Source organism: Rhincodon typus, chromosome 7 (assembly GCF_021869965.1).
Source record: "Rhincodon typus isolate 14 chromosome 7, sRhiTyp1.1, whole genome shotgun sequence".
NCBI lineage: Eukaryota > Metazoa > Chordata > Chondrichthyes > Orectolobiformes > Rhincodontidae > Rhincodon > Rhincodon typus.
The window spans coordinates 97275743-97293219 of NC_063338.1; the positions used below are offsets into that span (position 1 = coordinate 97275743).

At 48.7% G+C, this 17477-nt stretch overlaps 1 protein-coding gene across 1 annotated transcript in view; it reads left to right on the forward strand.

Moving 5' to 3' along the window:
* Positions 1-17477, forward strand: part of LOC109937127 (tensin-1-like) — a 112114-nt gene that overhangs the window by 30414 nt on the left and 64223 nt on the right. Inside the window, exon 8 of the mRNA XM_048599287.1 lies at positions 12313-13938. Within this exon, the coding sequence (XP_048455244.1) occupies positions 12313-13938 (1626 nt within the window). The remainder of the gene's footprint in view (positions 1-12312; positions 13939-17477) is intronic.

Consider the following 17477-nt stretch of genomic DNA (forward strand, 5'->3'; position numbering starts at 1 on the left):
TCTGTAAAACAGAGCCCTGTTAATGCCCCCTATGTAAAACAGAGCCCCGCTAATACCCCGCTGTGTAAACAGAGCCCTGTTAATGCCCCTCTGTCTAGATGCATTGCATTTTTAAAAGCTGCAGGGTTCTGTTCATGCCCCTATCCTGAAGCACAGTGACACATAATCCTGCTCCAGGTTAAAATGGGCGATATATTTTTATTCCAGTGATTACTTTTCATCTCAGCGCCCATCTGTCCGGTCACTTTTTCCAGAGTGGGCCAGTGCCCAGGGTCTGCCAGTGTGTTGGAGGGGGGAAGGCAGCACAGATACTGGAGATTACATGTGGACAATGACACAGTGCTGAGGATGTCCTGGTGGGGGAGAGGGGCGCGGGTGGGGGAAAGAATGGTCGGGATGCTGGAGAATTGAAAGAGCAGTATTAGGAAGGCTGTACGTGAAGAGTGGAATCGTCATCAGGACAGACACAGAATGGCCACCAGGAGACTAGTCAACAACAGGAAAAGGACAAACATCTTTACTGTTCATTCCTCTCTGGGGGTTATTGGCCAGAGCCATGAATCCTGTCTCCACCACCCCGCACACAGGCTCATTACCCTCCTAGTGAGATCTGGCAATCCTCATTTTATTTCAGATTTACAGTAGCTGCAGAATTTTAATTTCAGCCCTTTTATTGTTTTGAATAAATCCGTCTGATTAGTATCACCCCTTTCTAACTCAGGGATCACTGGACAGGCATCAGGAGCAGGAAGTCTGGCTGATTTCCCCATTCTGTCCAACTCAGGGATCACTAGCCAGGGTTCAGGAGCAGATAGAAAGAGAAATGAACACACAATATAGAGTTGCAAATTGAGCATTCAGCCCTCAAGCTTGTCCCACCATTCAGTAAGATCGTGGCTAACTCATAGTGTTTTGATTTCTACATTTAATCTACCCTCGATAACCTTTAATTCCCTGCCTAGCAAGAATCGATCCACCAGTGTCTTACAACATTCCGGCAATAGTACTGAACACTTGTGCTCCAGACCTTGCCGCTCCCCTAGCCAAGCTGTTCCAGTACAGTTACAACACTGGGATCTACCCGACAAATGTGGAAAATTGCTCAGGTATGTCCTGTACATAAAAAGCAGGACAAATCCAACCCGGCCAATTACCGCCCCATCAGTCTCCTCTCGACCATCAGTAAAGTGATGGAAGGTGTCAGTAACAGCGCTATCAAACAGCACCTGCTCAGAAATAACCTGCTCAGTGACGCCCAGTTTGGGTTCTGCCAGGGCCACTCAGCTCCTGACCTCATTACAGCCTTGGTTCAAACATGGACAAAAGAGCTGATTCCAGAGGTGAGGTGAGATGAGAGTGACAAAGCTTGATATCAAGGCTGCGTTCAATCAAGTTGGCATCAAGGAGCCCCAGCAAAACTGGAATCAATGGGAACTAGGAGCAAATTCTCCAGTGGTTAGAGTCATACCTGGCACATTGGAAGATGTTGGTGGTTGTTGGAGGTCAGTCATTTCTGCAAGAGTTCATCAGGGTAGTGTCCTAGGCCCAACCATCTTCTCCTGCTTCATCAATGACCATCATAAGGTCAGAAGTGAGGATGTTCGCCAATGATTGCACAATGTTCAGCACCATTCGTGACTCCTCAGATACTGAAGCAGACCATGTTCACATGCAACAAGACCTGGACAATATCCAGGCTTGGGCTGACAAGTGGCAAGTGACATTCGTGCCACACAAATGTCAGGCTATGACCATCACCAATAAGAGACAATCTAACCACTGCCCCTCAACATTCAATGGTGTTGCCATCACTGAATCCCCCACTATCAACATCCTGGGGGTTACATTGAACAGAAGCTCAACTGGACTCACCACATAAACACAGTGGCTACAGGAGCAGGTCAGAAGCTGGGAATACTGCAGCAAGTAACTCACCTCCTGACCCCCCAAAGCCTGTCCACCATCTACAAGGCACAAGTCAGGAGTGTGATGGAATACTCCCAACTTGCCTGGATGGGTACAGCCCCAACAACACTCAAAAAGCTTGACACCATCCAGGGCAAAGCAGCTGCTTGATTGGCACCACATCCACAAACATCCCACTCCCTCCACTACCGACGCTCAGTAACAGCAGTGTGTACCATCTACAAGATCCTCTGCAGAAATTCACCAAAGGCCCTCAGGCAGCACCTTCCAAACCCACGACCACTTCCAATAGGAAGGACAAAGTCAGCAGATTTAATGCATTAAGGGTCTACTAATTGACTGCCCATTCCCTGGCCTGAGAACCTTGGTAGAGGAATAGGAACCACAAGACTGGCTAATTCAACTCACCTCAAGAAACACCGTTTTCTTTAATTCATTCATGAGATGTGGGCATCACTGTCTGGGCCCAGCATTTATTGCCCGTCCCTAGTTGCCCCTTGAGAAGGTGGGGGTGAGCTGCCATGTTGAACCGCTGCAGCCCATGTGCTGTGGGTTGACCCTGGGAGTGGCTGAGAAGCTGAGAGTGGGTTTTGTGTGCAGTGTGTAACCCTTTATATCCTGCTGGCTGCAAATTGCCAGCAATGTACCTCACTGACCAGGGAGAGCTGTCAAATTACCCTGTTTACTTTCAAAATCCATGCTCAAAATTCCTTTGTGTCCACCTGCAAGTATTTTTCATATTTGTTCATGGGACATGGGCATCGCTGGCTGGGCCCAGCATTTATTGCCCATCCCTAGTTGCCCCTTGAGAAGGTGGGGGTGAGCTGCCTTCTTGAACCGCTGCAGTCCATGTGCTGTGGGTTGACCCACAATGTCCCTTAGGGAGGGAATTCCAGGATTCTGACCCAGCGACAGTGAAGGAACGGCGATATATTTCCAAGTCAGGATGGGGAGTGGCTTGGAGGGGAACTTGCAGGGGGTGGTGCTCCCATGTATCTGCTGCCCCTTGTCCTTTCACATCTGGATTATTCACCGGGATAAAGCCCAGTTGGGATGATGGAAAATTTTAACTGGGCTGCATGTAGAAGGTTAAAGAGCTTATATAGAGTCAACATAATTTTCTTTTTTGTCAAAGTGATGGCAATGTAAAACATAAAAATAATTAGAAATGATAGACCCTAATAGTAAGTCTCTGCATTTCACCAAATATAATCTAATTAATCTTTGATATGCATTGAGCATAACCTCCCTACATTATGCAATTATCCCTAATTTCCTTTGTTTATTTTTCCATGGGATGTGGGTGTCACTGGCTGGGTCAATATTTATTTCCCTATTGCTAATTGCCCAGAGGGCAGATAAGAGGGAACAACATTGCTGTGGGTCTGGAGTCACATTTAGGTCAGACCAGGTAAGGATGGCACTTTCCTTCCCTAAAGGACATTAGTGAACCAAATGGTTTTTTTCCAATAAATAAAAATTTTAACTGCTGGAGAAACTCAGCACGTGTGATGGCATCTGTGGAGGGAGAGACCGAGTTAATGTTTCAAGTCTGATGTGATTATTCTTTGTTACTCTGGAGTTTTAGCCTAGGTCTCTGGATTATTAGCCCAGTAACAATCCCACTGTGCCATCATCTCCCCACAAATTCCAAAATGGATGGATAAACCAATTGGAGAGTCAGCAGTAAGTGTGAATGTATCTGTGCCCAGGGCCCTCCCTTCAAAGTGAACATTGAGGTCAGGTTCCAGCAGCAGATGAGGACAAACGCTGCCATCTGGTGTAATATGACATGGTTGCTGATGGTCCTGACTATTGGGATGTGATCTTAATGTCAGCTCCTCGATCAGAAATATAAGAACTGGGTCACATGGTGCTAAAGAATTCGACAAGCTTTTCTCCCAGCTCCTGATCTCTCCACAGCATCGTGGAATTTCAATGGTGTGGAAGCAGGCCATTTGGCCCATCAAGCCCACACTGACCCTCCGATGCATAGGCTCAAATGGCAGGCTCCTGTGTGTCTGGGCTCCAGCTAAGCTTTTTGGATGTTCTGGAGCGCACTGCCCTCAGCAATTGATGCTGCAAGAGGACACAGGGAGATGGAGACTGTGGGCTTTTTACAATTTGTTCATGTGCTTGGCTACGATGATGGCATCATGAGCATGTCCCTCCAAGGTGTATTGTGTATCTGGGGGAGACAAAACACAAGATCCCCCTTTTCTTCCATACAAGAGGAATCCCAAAGAGATGTTTGGCACATGTTGGCAACACAGTGATCGTACAGACATGTGAAAACAGAGATAACAAGGTGAATAATTCAGATATCAATATAATGTTTTGGAGATCTAACACCTTGTCCATATCTGGTGATTGTTTACCCATCTGGGGAGCTGTGTGTTGTTCTCGGTTGCTCTCAGTTTTCTTGCTGTGAGTTGTTACCACTCCGTGTATCATCACACACTCATCATGGTCAGAGGGTTCAAGATAACAAGGTGTAGAGCTGGATGAACACAGCAGGCCAAGCAGCATCATAGGAGCAGAGAGGCTGACGTTTCGGGCCTAGACCCTTCGGTTCTTGCTCACTCACTCTCTTCAGGATCAATATGTTGTACTTTGGTTTGAGCAGCTTCGGTTCTCTCACAGTGTAGCAGCAAGTTGTAGGAGCTGAGCAGGTTTATATTCTAAGAGTCTTCGTGGGTATCCAGGAATTTGTGTCTGAATTCCTGACTCACCCTGTCTGTCTGTCACATTGATTATGGTGCTTTGTGACCTGTTCACGACCTGCTCAACAGCTCAATGGCTAACTGAAAGGTTCACTTTTATCACCAGGCCAAGCTGAAGAACGCATGAGCAACATTAACGTTTTCATTCATCATCGAGATGTAAAATCCACCGAAGGAAGTGTCTAAAACCCCACACTCCGTTTGGGGAATCATCTGCGAGTATTTGTACAGCTGCTATCAGCCCCTATCCAGATGGGCCGAATGGTGGAGCGTGTGCAGTTTAAAGAACAAACTATGGTTTCAGTCTCGCTCAGATGGTGGGTAAGGCACTCGGCCGACTGTGCATAGAGCTTGGACAATGTGCTGTCTACCTTCAGTGTTGGAGGATCAGGGGCAGTCTTACTAGTCCCAGCCTATGGAACACAACCCATTAACCCATCCAATGGGATCAGCTCCTGGATATACTTCAATGCCCCTCATCTTCGCTGTGTAAGCTCCCCCTGACATCAAACATAACCAATAATGCTAACCCCTTCCAGCTCTCCTATTCATGTCACAAAGTGATTGATTAAACAGCCTGATTTGTCTTGTAGATAGTAAGAACTGCACATCCTGGAGTCAGAGATAACACAGTGTGGAGCTGGAGGAACACAGCAGGCCAGGCAGGATCAGAGGAGCAGGAAAGTTAATGTTTTGGGTCGGGACCTTTCTTCCTAACCCGAAACGTCAGCGTGGCCTGCTGTGTTCCTCCCACTCCACCCTGATTTGTCATATGCCCATTTGGTGTGGTGCTTTTGTCACTGTGTTAATGAGTCCTCAAACACTGGGCTAATATTTGGAGAGTGTGTGTGTGTGTGTGTGTGTGGGGCGGGGTGGGGAGCGGGTAGTAGTCTGACTATGGCAGATGGTGAAATTTGAATTCAATAAAAATCAGAAAACCACTGTGAATTGTTACAGGAATGTTTCACAATGAGGTGGTTTGCTGGTGTCTTTTAGGGAAGGAAATCTACCGTCCTTACCCCAGTCTGTCCTTACCCCCGTCTGTCCTTACCCCCGTCTGTCCTTACTCCAGTCTGTCCTTACCCCCGTCTGTCCTTACCCCAGTCTGTCCTTACCCCCGTCTGTCCTTACCCAATCTATCCTTACCCCAGTCTGTCCTTACCCCAGTCTGTTCTTACCCCAGTCTGTCCTTACCCCAGTCTGTCCTTACCCCCGTCTGTCCTTACCCAATCTATCCTTACCCCAGTCTATCCTTACCCCAGTCTGTCCTTACCCGCGTCTGTCCTTACCCAATCTATCCTTGCCCCAGTCTGCCCTTACCCCAGTCTGCCCTTACCCCAGTCTGTTCTTACCCCAGTCTGTCCTTACCCCTGTCTGTCCTTACCCCCGTCTGTCCTTACCCAATCTATCCTTACCCCAGTCTGTCCTTACCCCAGTCTGTCCTTACCCCCGTCTGTCCTTACCCAATCTATCCTTACCCCAGTCTGTCCTTGCCCCAGTCTGTCCTTACCCCAGTCTGTCCTTACCCCAGTCTGTCCTTACCCAATCTATCCTTACCCCAGTCTGTCCTTGCCCCAGTCTGTTCTTACCCCAGTCTGTTCTTACCCCAGTCTGTCCTTACCCCAGTCTGTCCTTACCCAATCTATCCTTGCCCCAGTCTGTCATAACCCCAGTCTGTTCTTACCCCAGTCTGTCCTTACCCCAATCTGTCCTTACCCCAGTCTGTCCTTACCCAGTCTGTTCTTACCCCAGTCTGTCCTTACCCCAGTCTGTCCTTACCCCAGTCTGTCCTTACCCAGTCTGTTCTTACCCCAGTCTGTTCTTACCCCGGTCTGCCCTTGCCCCAGTCTGTTCTTACCCCAGTCTGTCCTTAGCCAGTCTGTTGTTACCCCAGTCTGTTGTTACCCCAGTCTGTCCTTACCCAGTCTGTCCTTACCCCAGTCTGTCCTTGCCCCAGTCTGTCCTTACCCCAGTCTGTCCTTAGCCAGTCTGTCCTTATACCAGTCTATCCTTACCCCAGTCTGTCCTTATCCCAGTCTGTTCTTACCCCAGTCTGTCCTTACCCCAGTCTGTCCTTACCCAGTCTGTCCTTACCCCAGTCTGTCCTTACCCAGTCTGTTCTTACCCCAGTCTGTTCTTACCCCAGTCTGTCCTTAGCCAGTGTGTTCTTACCCCAGTCTGTTGTTACCCCAGTCTGTCCTTACCGAGTCTGTCCTTACCCCAGTCTGTTCTTACCCCAGTCTGTCCTTACCCCAGTCTGTCCTTACCCCAGTCTGTCCTTACCCAGTCTGTTCTTACCCCAGTCTGTCCTTAACCAGTCTGTCCTTACCCAGTCTGTTCTTACCCAGTCTGTCCTTGCCCCAGTCTGTCCTTACCCCAGTCTGTCCTTGCCCCAGTCTGTCCTTACCCCAGTCTGTTCTTACCCCAGTCTGTTCTTACCCCAGTCTGTCCTTACCCAGTCTGTTCTTACCCAGTCTGTCCTTACCCCAGTCTGTCCTTACCCCAGTCTGTCCTTAGCCAGTCTGTCCTTACCCAGTCTGTCCTTACCCAGTCTGTCGTTAGCCAGTCTGTCCTTACCCAGTCTGTCCTTACCCAGTCTGTCCTTACCCAGTCTGTCGTTAGCCAGTCTGTCCTTACCCAGTCTGTTCTTACCCAGTCTGGCCTACGTGTGATTCCAAACCCACAGCAAGATGTTTATTGCTGTCTTGGTAATAAATTCCAACAACTACACCATGAATGAATAGTGAAGTAAATGTACCCATCGCACTTTGGCTCCCGTCTTTATGCCAAGTCACCCTCTTGGGAACTTGTGCCTGTAACATAAGACACTTGCGGTGAACATGCAGCCATCCATGGAGCTGTGTGCTGTCAGTGTGTCTCGTTACACAGATATCTGGGAATGGGACATTGTGTTTTCTCTGTCCAGCTTCTATTTCCTTCGATAAAATTCCAGAGCTCTGAATCATGACGAGTGTCTTAAATAAAAGTTTCAAGTCAGAGAAGGGAGAAAAAAAACCCTCCAATGTTGCTTTTCCTGTGGAACGGACAGCTGGAAAATTCACGTCCGCCGATCGTTGGGATCTCTCCATGCCTGTGTTGTGGAGGTTGGAAAGGGAATGAGTTTTCCTGAGTATGTTGTGTTTCTCCGGACTGAGGATCTGATTCTGTGTAGGAGCTGATGTCACTCGCAACTACATAGCTCCGAGTTGATGAGTGTATACCAGGTGGAGGCCGAATTTATAGAACAGTCATCAGCAAAACACTTCCCACTCATGCACAGTGACTGCAAGAATAGCAGTCTCTCTCCCTCTCTCCTCTAAGTTCCACCCTCCCTTTATCTCTGGTGTGGATTTTGAATTCTGTTTCCCTTTCTGGAACTGTCAGCTTTAACACGGAGAGGGAATCTTTCTGCTTTGAGGTGGCAGACAACGCAGAGGAGGTAGGCTTTTTAGATGCTTTTGCAAGCTTTGCTGTTCATCAGTCCCAGGCGAGCGCGGGGTTGAAGCTGCCTATTTCTTTAATTGAGATTTGAGCGGCGCTTTTCGGAGGTGTTGGGGAAGGCTGGGTTTATGCGCTGGGGCTAACGGTGATCAGGCACACAGGACCGACGGCAACACCTTGCTTTCCAGGAGGTGGGAGAGTTGGGCGTGTGCAGTTTATTCCTGGCTGCTGGAGAGAGACACGAGCAACGTGGAATCCTGCTGTGCTCTTCCTCCTAGCCAGGAGACAGGCTGAGAGTGGGTTTTGTGTGCAGTGTGTAACCCTTTATATCCTGCTGGCTGCAAATTGCCAGCAATGTACCTCACTGACCAGGGAGAGCTGTCAAATTACCCTGTTTACTTTCAAAATCCATGCTCAAAATTTCTTTGTGTCCACCTGCAAGTATTTTTCATATTTGTTCATGGGACATGGGTGTTGCTGGCTGGGCCCAGCATTTATTACTCGTCCCTAGTTGCCCCTTGAGAAGGTGGGGGTGAGCTGCCTTCTTGAACCGCTGCAGTCCATGTGCTGTGGGTTGACCCACAATGTCCCTTAGGGAGGGAATTCCAGGGATTCTGACCCAGCGACAGTGAAGGAATGGCGATATATTTCCAAGTCAGGATGGTGAGTGACTTGGAGGGGAACTTGCAGGGGGTGGTGGTCCCATGTATCTGCTGCCCTTGTCCTTCTAGATGGAAGTGGTCATGGGTTTGGAAGGTACTGTCTGAAGATCTTTGGTGAGTTTCTGCAGTGCATCTTGTAGATAGTACATACTGCTGCTACTGAGCTTCGGTGGTGGAGGGAGTGGGATGTTTGTGGATGTGCCAAAATCGTAACAAGCTTCTTGAGTGTTGTTGGGGCTGTACCCATCCAGGCAAGTGGGGAGTATTCCATCACACTCCTGACTTGTGCCTTGTAGATGGTGGACAGGCTTTGGGGAGTCAGGAGGTGACTTACTTACTGCAGTATTCCCAGCTTCTGACCTGCTTTTGTAGCCACTGTGTTTATGTGGTGAGTCTAGTTGAGTTTCTGGTCAATGGTAACCCCCAGGATGTTGATAGTCGGGGATTCAGTGACGGTAACACCATTGAATGTCAAGGGACGGTGGTTAGATTGTCTCTTCTTGGTGATGGTCATAGCCTGGCATTTGTGTGACGTGAACATTATTTGCCAATTATCAGCTTCTCCAAGACAATTTGGGATGGGCAATAAATGTTGCCCTAACCAGTGATACTCGCATCCCATGAACAGATAAAGAAAAACCCCACACAGTGGGACAATGCAGCAAGGGCAATGGGGTATTTGCGACCATATTGAAGAATGTGGTCTCCTGACTGTAAGTTATGGGTAGCACGGTGGCTCAGTGATTAGCACTGCAGCCTCACAGCACCAGGGACCCGGGTTCAATTCCACTCTTGGTTGACTGTGTGGAGTTTGTACGTTCTCCCTGTGTCTGCGTGGGTTTCCTCCGGGTGCTCCGGTTTCCTCCCACAGTCCAAAGATGTGCAGTTTTGGGTGGATTGGCCGTGCTAAATTGCCCATAGTGTCCAGGGATGTGCAGGTTAGGTGGGATAGCCATGGGGAATGCAGGGTTATGGGGATTGGGCAGTGGGGATGGGTTTAGTGGAATGCTCCGAAGGGACAGTTTGGGCCAAATGGCCTGTTTCCATGCTGTAGGGATTCTATGATTCTAAAAGTGGAAAAGGGAGGAAGGATTGGGTGAATTGGAATCAAATCAGGAAAAGGAAGAAATCAAGAGAGGGGAAAGGCTATTTGGAGTAAATGAGAAAGGAAAAATGCATCTTATTTAATTAAATTTGACACATTTAAAACCTTACCAAATATTTTGTTACCTGAAGGAACTGGATTCTGCACTGTTAATTGTTCACTTTCTGGAGTAGAGAAATGTATTAACCCTCATCATTAACTCTCGGCGAAGAGGTTATTTCAAGTGTTGAATCAACCACAGACAATTCCATGTTGTAATTTACAGGCAATTAATTTTGAAATACAGCAAGCAGGCTCGGATCAAACAAAAAGAAATGTGGAATCCTGAAGCAGAAGCAGAAAGTGCTGGAGAACCGCAGTAGGTTTGGGGAGTAAAAGGGAGAGAGAGAGTTACTGTTTCGAGTGCAGTGAGCCTTCTTCTGAACTAGACTTCACATTTCATTCTTCGGTTCTGAAGAGAAGTCTGACTAGATCCGAAATGTTAACTATGTTTTCTCTCCACAGATGCTGCCAGGCCCTGCTGAGTTTCTCCAGCACTTTTTGTTTTTGTTGAGGAGGGTCGGGTATTGTTTTAAGACACTTATTTTCACAAAGCGAACATTGGAACAGTACACTTCGTCCAGAAACTTGAGACAATTTTGCAATTCATGAAGGATCTCTTCCTTAACAGAGGTTTCTGGATGATCTGAGAGGTCTAGGCCCGAAACGTCAGCCTTCCTGCTCCTCTGATGCTGCTTGGTCTGCTGTGTTCATCCAGCTCTACACCTTGTTATCTCTTATTTCTGGATGATCTGTTCATTATTTCACACACCATTGCCTTTAGAGCAATTTCTGGCCCATTGCATTTAAATATCGCTCAGCTCTTCGCTCCCACCCAAACTGTCATTCAAAAGGTCCACTCCAGAGATATGAGTATGTAATCCAGGCTGCTCCTTACCAGGGCAGGGCTGAGGGAAAGCTGTACTGTCAGAGGCACTGTTGTGACCCAGGTTGGGGAACACTATTTTGAAGAGCAGATGTGTTCTTATAGAATCATAGAGTTATATCGTACAGAAGGAGGCTGTTCGACCCATTGTGTCTGTACCGACTCCTGAAACAGCTACTCAGTTAGCCCAGCTCTCCAGTCCTACCTCCATAGCCCTCTAACGTCATCCCTTTTAAATATATATCCAGCTCCCTTTTGAAACCTCCTGTGGAATCCACCTCCCCCACTCTCTCAGGCAGCACATTCTAAATCCTAACAACTCTCTCAGTAAAGAAGTTTCTCCTCATCTCACTCCTAGCTCTCTTGCTGATAGTGTTGAAATTGTGACCCCCTAGTTCCTGACATACCAACTAGTGGAAACACAATATCCTCTTTACTCTGTCAATACTGTTCATAATTTTGAACACCTCAATAAAGTCACCTCTTAATCTTCCCTGTTCTAAGGAGAATAAACCCAATCTCTCTAACCTTTCTTTATATCTAAAATCCCTCATTCCTGGTATCATTCTGTTAAATCTCCTTTGAACTCTCTCCAGGGCTTTAACATCCTTCCTTGGTCTCCTTTTCTGAGGAAGGATGCTGTTGCTCTCGAGGGAGTGCAGCGAAGGTTTACCAGGCTGAATCCGAGGATGGCGGGTCTGACGTATGAGGAGAGATTGACTCGGTTGGGATTGTTTTCGCTGGAGTTCAGACGAATGGGGGGGATCTCATAGAGACTTATAAAATTCTAACAGAACTGGACAGGGTAGATGCAGGGAAGATGTTCCCGATGGTGGGTGTGTCCAGGACCAGGAGTCACAGTCTATGGGTTCAGGGTAGACCATTTAGGACGGAGATGAGGAGACATTTCTTCACCCAGAGAATGGTGAGCCTGTGGGATTCGTTACCACAGGAAGTAGTTGATGCCAAAACATTGAATGTATTCAAGAGGCGGCTAGATATAGCACTTGGGGAGAATGGGGTCAAAGGTTATGGGGACAAAGCAGGATTAGGCTGTTGAGTTGGATGATCGGCCATGATCGTGAAGAATGGCAGAGCAGGCTTGAAGGGCCAAATGGCTTCCTCCTGCTGTTATCTTCTATGTTTCTATGTATCTATGTTAAATAAGGTGCCCAGAACTGAACACAATACGCCAAATGTGGTTTGACCAATGATTTGTAGGGGCGTAGCATCACTTCCTTGCTTTTATACTCTTATGCCACTATTTATAAACCCAAGAATCCTATTAACCTTCTTAACATCTGTTTAAATTGCCCAGCCACCCTCAGAGAATCAGTGAATCCCCAGATCCCTCTGTTCCTGCACTCCCCTCAAAGTTGTACCATTGAGCCTGCATTGTCTCTGTGGGTTTCTACCCTCGTATTTGTTTCTGGTGCCTGGTCTGTACCACTCAGACGGCACTATAAGTAACGATGATCTGGTTGTTAATCTGATGACTGTTTGATGGGTTTCCCTTGTGCTTTGTTGTAGATGTGGTGCACACCCAGGGCCCTTTGGACGGGAGTTTGTACGCCAAAGTAAAGAAGAAGGATTCAACTGATGGCACGGCCAATCCAGTTACTGCTAATGGTATTCCCTTACCCGGGGTGCCCAACCACATTGAGCACACCCTCTCGGTGAGCAGTGATTCAGGTAACTCCACCGCCTCCACCAAAACCGACAAGACCGACGAACCACCTGCCGCCAGTGCCCAGGGCATCACGCCAGAAGAGAGGAGAGAACTTGCTCGCCTGCTGAGTGGTTTCGGGCTGGACAGTGAGGTGCCCATGCACACCCGGGCCGCTGCGGCGCACCATGTGCTGGTGCCTGCCCAGGTTCACGTCAACGGAGACCTGCCATTGGCCAGTGCTGAGCGGGAAACGGACATTCTGGATGATGATTTGCCCAACCATGACCTGAACAGTATCGACAGCGTGGGGACCCTCTCTTCCTTTGACGGTGCCTACCCTTCAGCCGCGGGGGAGGCAAATTACCGCGAGTGTCCTCCCATGGACCAGACCGCACTCGTGTCCAACGGGCCACCATTGGGTTACACCAACAAACTCCAACGAGGGGGCTACGGTGAGCCAGAGCTGGTGGAGTCGGGTTACACCAAGAACATCCCAAGGAGCATCAGCATCACACAGCCCAACCAAACCCCACCCCCGAGGGGTCACTTGGTTCCTGTCATCTCCAGCCCTCAGCCAGTCACTTACACAATGCCGAGCTGTGTCCAACAACCTCAGACTGCCATTGTCCAACAGTCCTACCCAACCGCACCAAACGCCATGTACCGCTCACAGTCATTCAGTATGCCTGACAACTCCAGGCATGACCCAGTGCCCCAGACACCAAAACGCAGTACCAGCAGCAGAGACGCTGTGCAAAGAGGCCTGAGCAGCTGGCAGCAGCTGGACCGGTGGTCACCACCATACCCACAGGCCAATGGACTACCTGAGGGACCCAGCGACACTTTGAGAACTCAAAGCCCACAGCACAGCAGTTCCGAACCCACGCTGCAAAGCCATAACATCCCGGAGTTCCCAAGGATGGCCTCTCAGCAGGAGATTGAACAGTCCATTGAGGCCCTCAATATCCTCATGCTGGACCTCGACCCTTCCTTGTCTCAGGCACAAAGGTTTCAGAATGAGCCCGCTCCACATCCCCATCCCCCCGACCATCGGGACAGCACCCAGACATCCTCCAACACCACTGTGTCTGCTAATCTGCATACGCCAACCCAACCATTGGCACGCACGGCTGATCTAATCCATCAGGGCTCACCAGGGCAAGATCAGAGACATGTGGAAAATGGCCCACAGAGTGTCTTCCCCCCTCAGGAGCAGCATTATAACCCTGGCAGTGCCTATTACCCAAGCTATGGCCACCTCACCCAGCTAACACAGCCAGATGGTACCACAGTCACAAGCTATGGCCGAGGTCTCAGCACCAAATCATCGTCTCTGGATCCATCATTCACTCCTTACAGTGGACCCACTTCCCCATCTTACTCCATGCCACAGGCTCCAGTCAAATCTGCCAGCTTCGATGGCATCCCGAGGATGCCTGAGGAAGAAAATTATAACCTGGAGGGACTGGTGGCTCAACGGGTGGCAGGTAAGAACTGGCAGCAAAGCTGCTTGTCCCTCCGGAGAGGGCATCAACAGGAGAAGTCAAAGTATTGTCAGAAACAGAAATGAGGTGGAAGCCAATCGCAGATTTAAGAAACCTATAGATTACAGAAGGAGAGATCCCAGTGTAAGCAGTGAGGCGAGGGATCCCAGAGTTTGAGGAGGGAGTGAAGGTCAGGCGGGGGGTCTCACAGTTTGAGGAGTGAGGGAGGGAGTGAAGACGGAGGGAGCAGTCGGGATGAGGTTGTACAGAGGGTAATGTAATGAGTCTTGGCTTGTGCAACGGCAGGGTACAGGGAGTGTATTCCGAAGCAGATTTCCACTTGAAGCAGGATGCAGATGGAGCTGTGTATTTTTGAAAGGTTCTTCTGAACCAGATGTGGAAGCCGAGTGCGAGGGTGAGGCAGTGAGGAATATGGTGAAGCAGGCTTGGGTGGGCCTCACCTCTTCAGGGACCAAGTTGCCAGAATCCATCCAATCCACCAATCAAAGCTGAGAGATTTGGGACATTCAAAGTGGAACTTTTAAAACGACACATCCTCAGGAACCTGTCCTGATTTCCCGATATTACACAGCCCTTCCTCATCTCTTTCCTGATGGCTTCCCAATGGGATCCCAGTCTCTCCAGATCAGAATCCTGATCATCCTCTGGCAGATGGTGACTTGTGAGGAGATTCTCTGCTGCACAGTTCCATTTGGAGCCTGGAATGGGACAAAGTCGGGAACCCGAGGAAATTTGGAGACTTGCTTTGGATCCCAGGAAACAAAATGAGAATGTGGGGATGAGGGTCTGTGTGGAGCCCAGGGAGTTTGCACAAATGGAGGGGAATCATGCCTATGGCCTAAATACCTCAGGGAAGGCAGGATAAAGGGAGGACGAGAGGCAAGTTGATCTGTTTGGTGGAGAGCAGGGAAGTGAGTCAGTTGGGGTTGAAGGATTTATCATAGAATCCCTACAGTGTGGAAGCAGGCCATTCAGCCCATCAAGTCCACACTGATCCTCTGAAGAGCATCCCACCCAGGCACTCCACCCTTCTCTATCCCTGTAACCCCACATTTCCTATGGCCAACCACCTAGCCTGCACATCCCTGAACACTATGGACAATTTAGCATGGCCAATCCACCGAACCTGCATGTCTTTGGACTGTGGGAAGAAGCCAGAGCACTCGGAGAAAACCCACACAGACACGGGGAGAATGTGCAAACTCCACACAGACAGTCGCCCGAGGCTGGAATTGAACCCGGGTCCCTGGTGCTGTGAGGCAGTAATGCTAACCACTGAGACACCGTGCTGCCCAGGACAGGGTTAGTTTGAGGGAAATTGGAGGATGGTGGGAACGGAGGGCTTTTGGAGAAAAGTGAAGAGGTGGGACTGTGGGAAATGGGGAGCGGGTGGGTAGGATTCTGAGAGATTGGAGGATGGGTAAGTGGGATTGTGAGAAACAGGAAGAGGATGGAACAGGGGGATGTAATTCCACCTGGATTGAGGGGCCCTGATGGAGACAACATACTTGAATAGTCAGGATGTAAGTATGCTCCAATTATTGCTCAGGGAGGGCAGAATTAGATACAGATGTGATTCCCCTCCAGTCTAATAGCTGTTGGCGTCCGCGGTCCAGGCTCACTTGTGAAGATGCACAGTGCCTCATCGGCATTAACTCAGGGCAACATGTTGAAAATTTGCTCAGAAGATCAGATGGGACTGGGAGGAAAGAGTTGAAGACAGTCCAACTTCCCAAAAGCTAGCTCAATGGGGATCGAATATTTCAGGATGTCAATCAGTTGTGGCGTTGTCTCTACATTCTTTCATCTGTGAGAGTCTGTGCAGTTCAGCTGCCCTTTCATAGCTTTGTGCTCTGAACTGAGAGTTAAATGTGGAGTAAACAGGCACCGCATTTTCAAACGGGAATTTTACACCGTAAGGTGTAGGAGCAGTTGTAGGCCATTTGGCCCATCGTGTCTGTGCTGCCATTCAATGTGATCATGGCTGATCTGATCAACCTCAACTCCACTTTCTTGCCATTTCCCTAGAACGCTCCATTCCCTTACTGACTAAAAATCTAAGTATCTCAGCCTTGAATTTACTTAGTGACCCAGCCTCGACAGCCCTTTGTGGTAAAGAGTCCGACAGATTCACTCCCCTCTGAGAGAAGAAATTCCTCCTCACTCTGTCTTAAATGTGTGACTCCTTACTCTAAAATGATGCCCTCAGGCCCTAGACTCCCCCATGTGGGAAACAACCTCTCCACATCTCACCTGTCAAGGCCCCCTAAGAATCATGTATGTTATAATAAGGTCGCCTCTCATTCTTGTGGACTCCAGTGAATACAGACCCAATCTATTCCAACCTTTCCTCATAAGACAGACCGTCCATAGCTGGGATCAGTGAGTGGACATTCCCTGGATTGTCTCCAACGCCAGTATATGTTTCCTTCAATGAGAGGCTCAAAACTGTTCACAGTATTCTAGTTGTGTTCTGACCAGCACCTTGTATCGTTTTAGCAAAACCTCCTGACTTTTACAGCCCATTCCCTTTGAAATAAAGGCCAACATTCTCATTGCCTGCTGAATTTGGATAGTAGCTTTGTGTGATTTATGAATGGGGACACCCAGATCTTTCTGTGTTGCTGCTTTCTGAACTAAAGATAATATTTGCCAAAATGCATAACCTGACATTGTCCCACATTACATCCCATCTGCTGAGCTTTCACCCACATTATTAACCTGTCTGTATCCCTCTGCAGACTCTCTGTGTCATCCTCATCACCTTCCGTCCCACCCTGCTTTGTGTTACTCACAAATTGGCCTGCAGTCCATTCATTTTCCTCATCCCATACCGATCTTGCAGCTCATCATTCTCCTGGCTATGTACGGTTTCGCTCTGCCCTTCCCTCCTCTTGCCCCATACTTTCTTCCCATCTCCCCTCACTCCACACCACTCCCTCTACTCCTCTCAAACCTCCCTCGAACCATCCGCCCCTCCCCCATCCTCTCTGCTTTTCCATTCACTCTCTTTCTCACCCATCTCTCTTGCTCCCCTTGCAACCAACACCACCTTCCCCCAAATCCCCGCTGCCTTTCCATCTCCTGGCTCCTGTGATCAATTTATCAGTCTAATTTAGAGGTGAAATTTTATTTACCAAGGCTATAAAGACAGCGAGGAAAGGTGCAAACTGGACTTCAGTTACAGCTGGAACATGATCTCACTGCATGGTGTGTTAGTCCAATAGAGTGAATGGCCCTTCCTGTTTCTCTGAGTAGCGTTCCCACACCCACTCCTCTCACCCGGGTTCTGAAATCTCCCTCCTTTTTCTAACCTCCCTCATTTCACATTTCTGCAGTTCCCCTTTTTACCATTTTTTTTTTAACATCAGTGCTACATACGACCAGCTGTGAAAGATCAAAAAAATCAGTGAAGATGAAAGGACCGAGAGACACCAGTCGTGTGCAGATATATCCCTGAGAGAGAGAGGGGGGACTGAGAGACACCAGTCAGTGTACAGATATCTCCCTGAGAGAGAGAG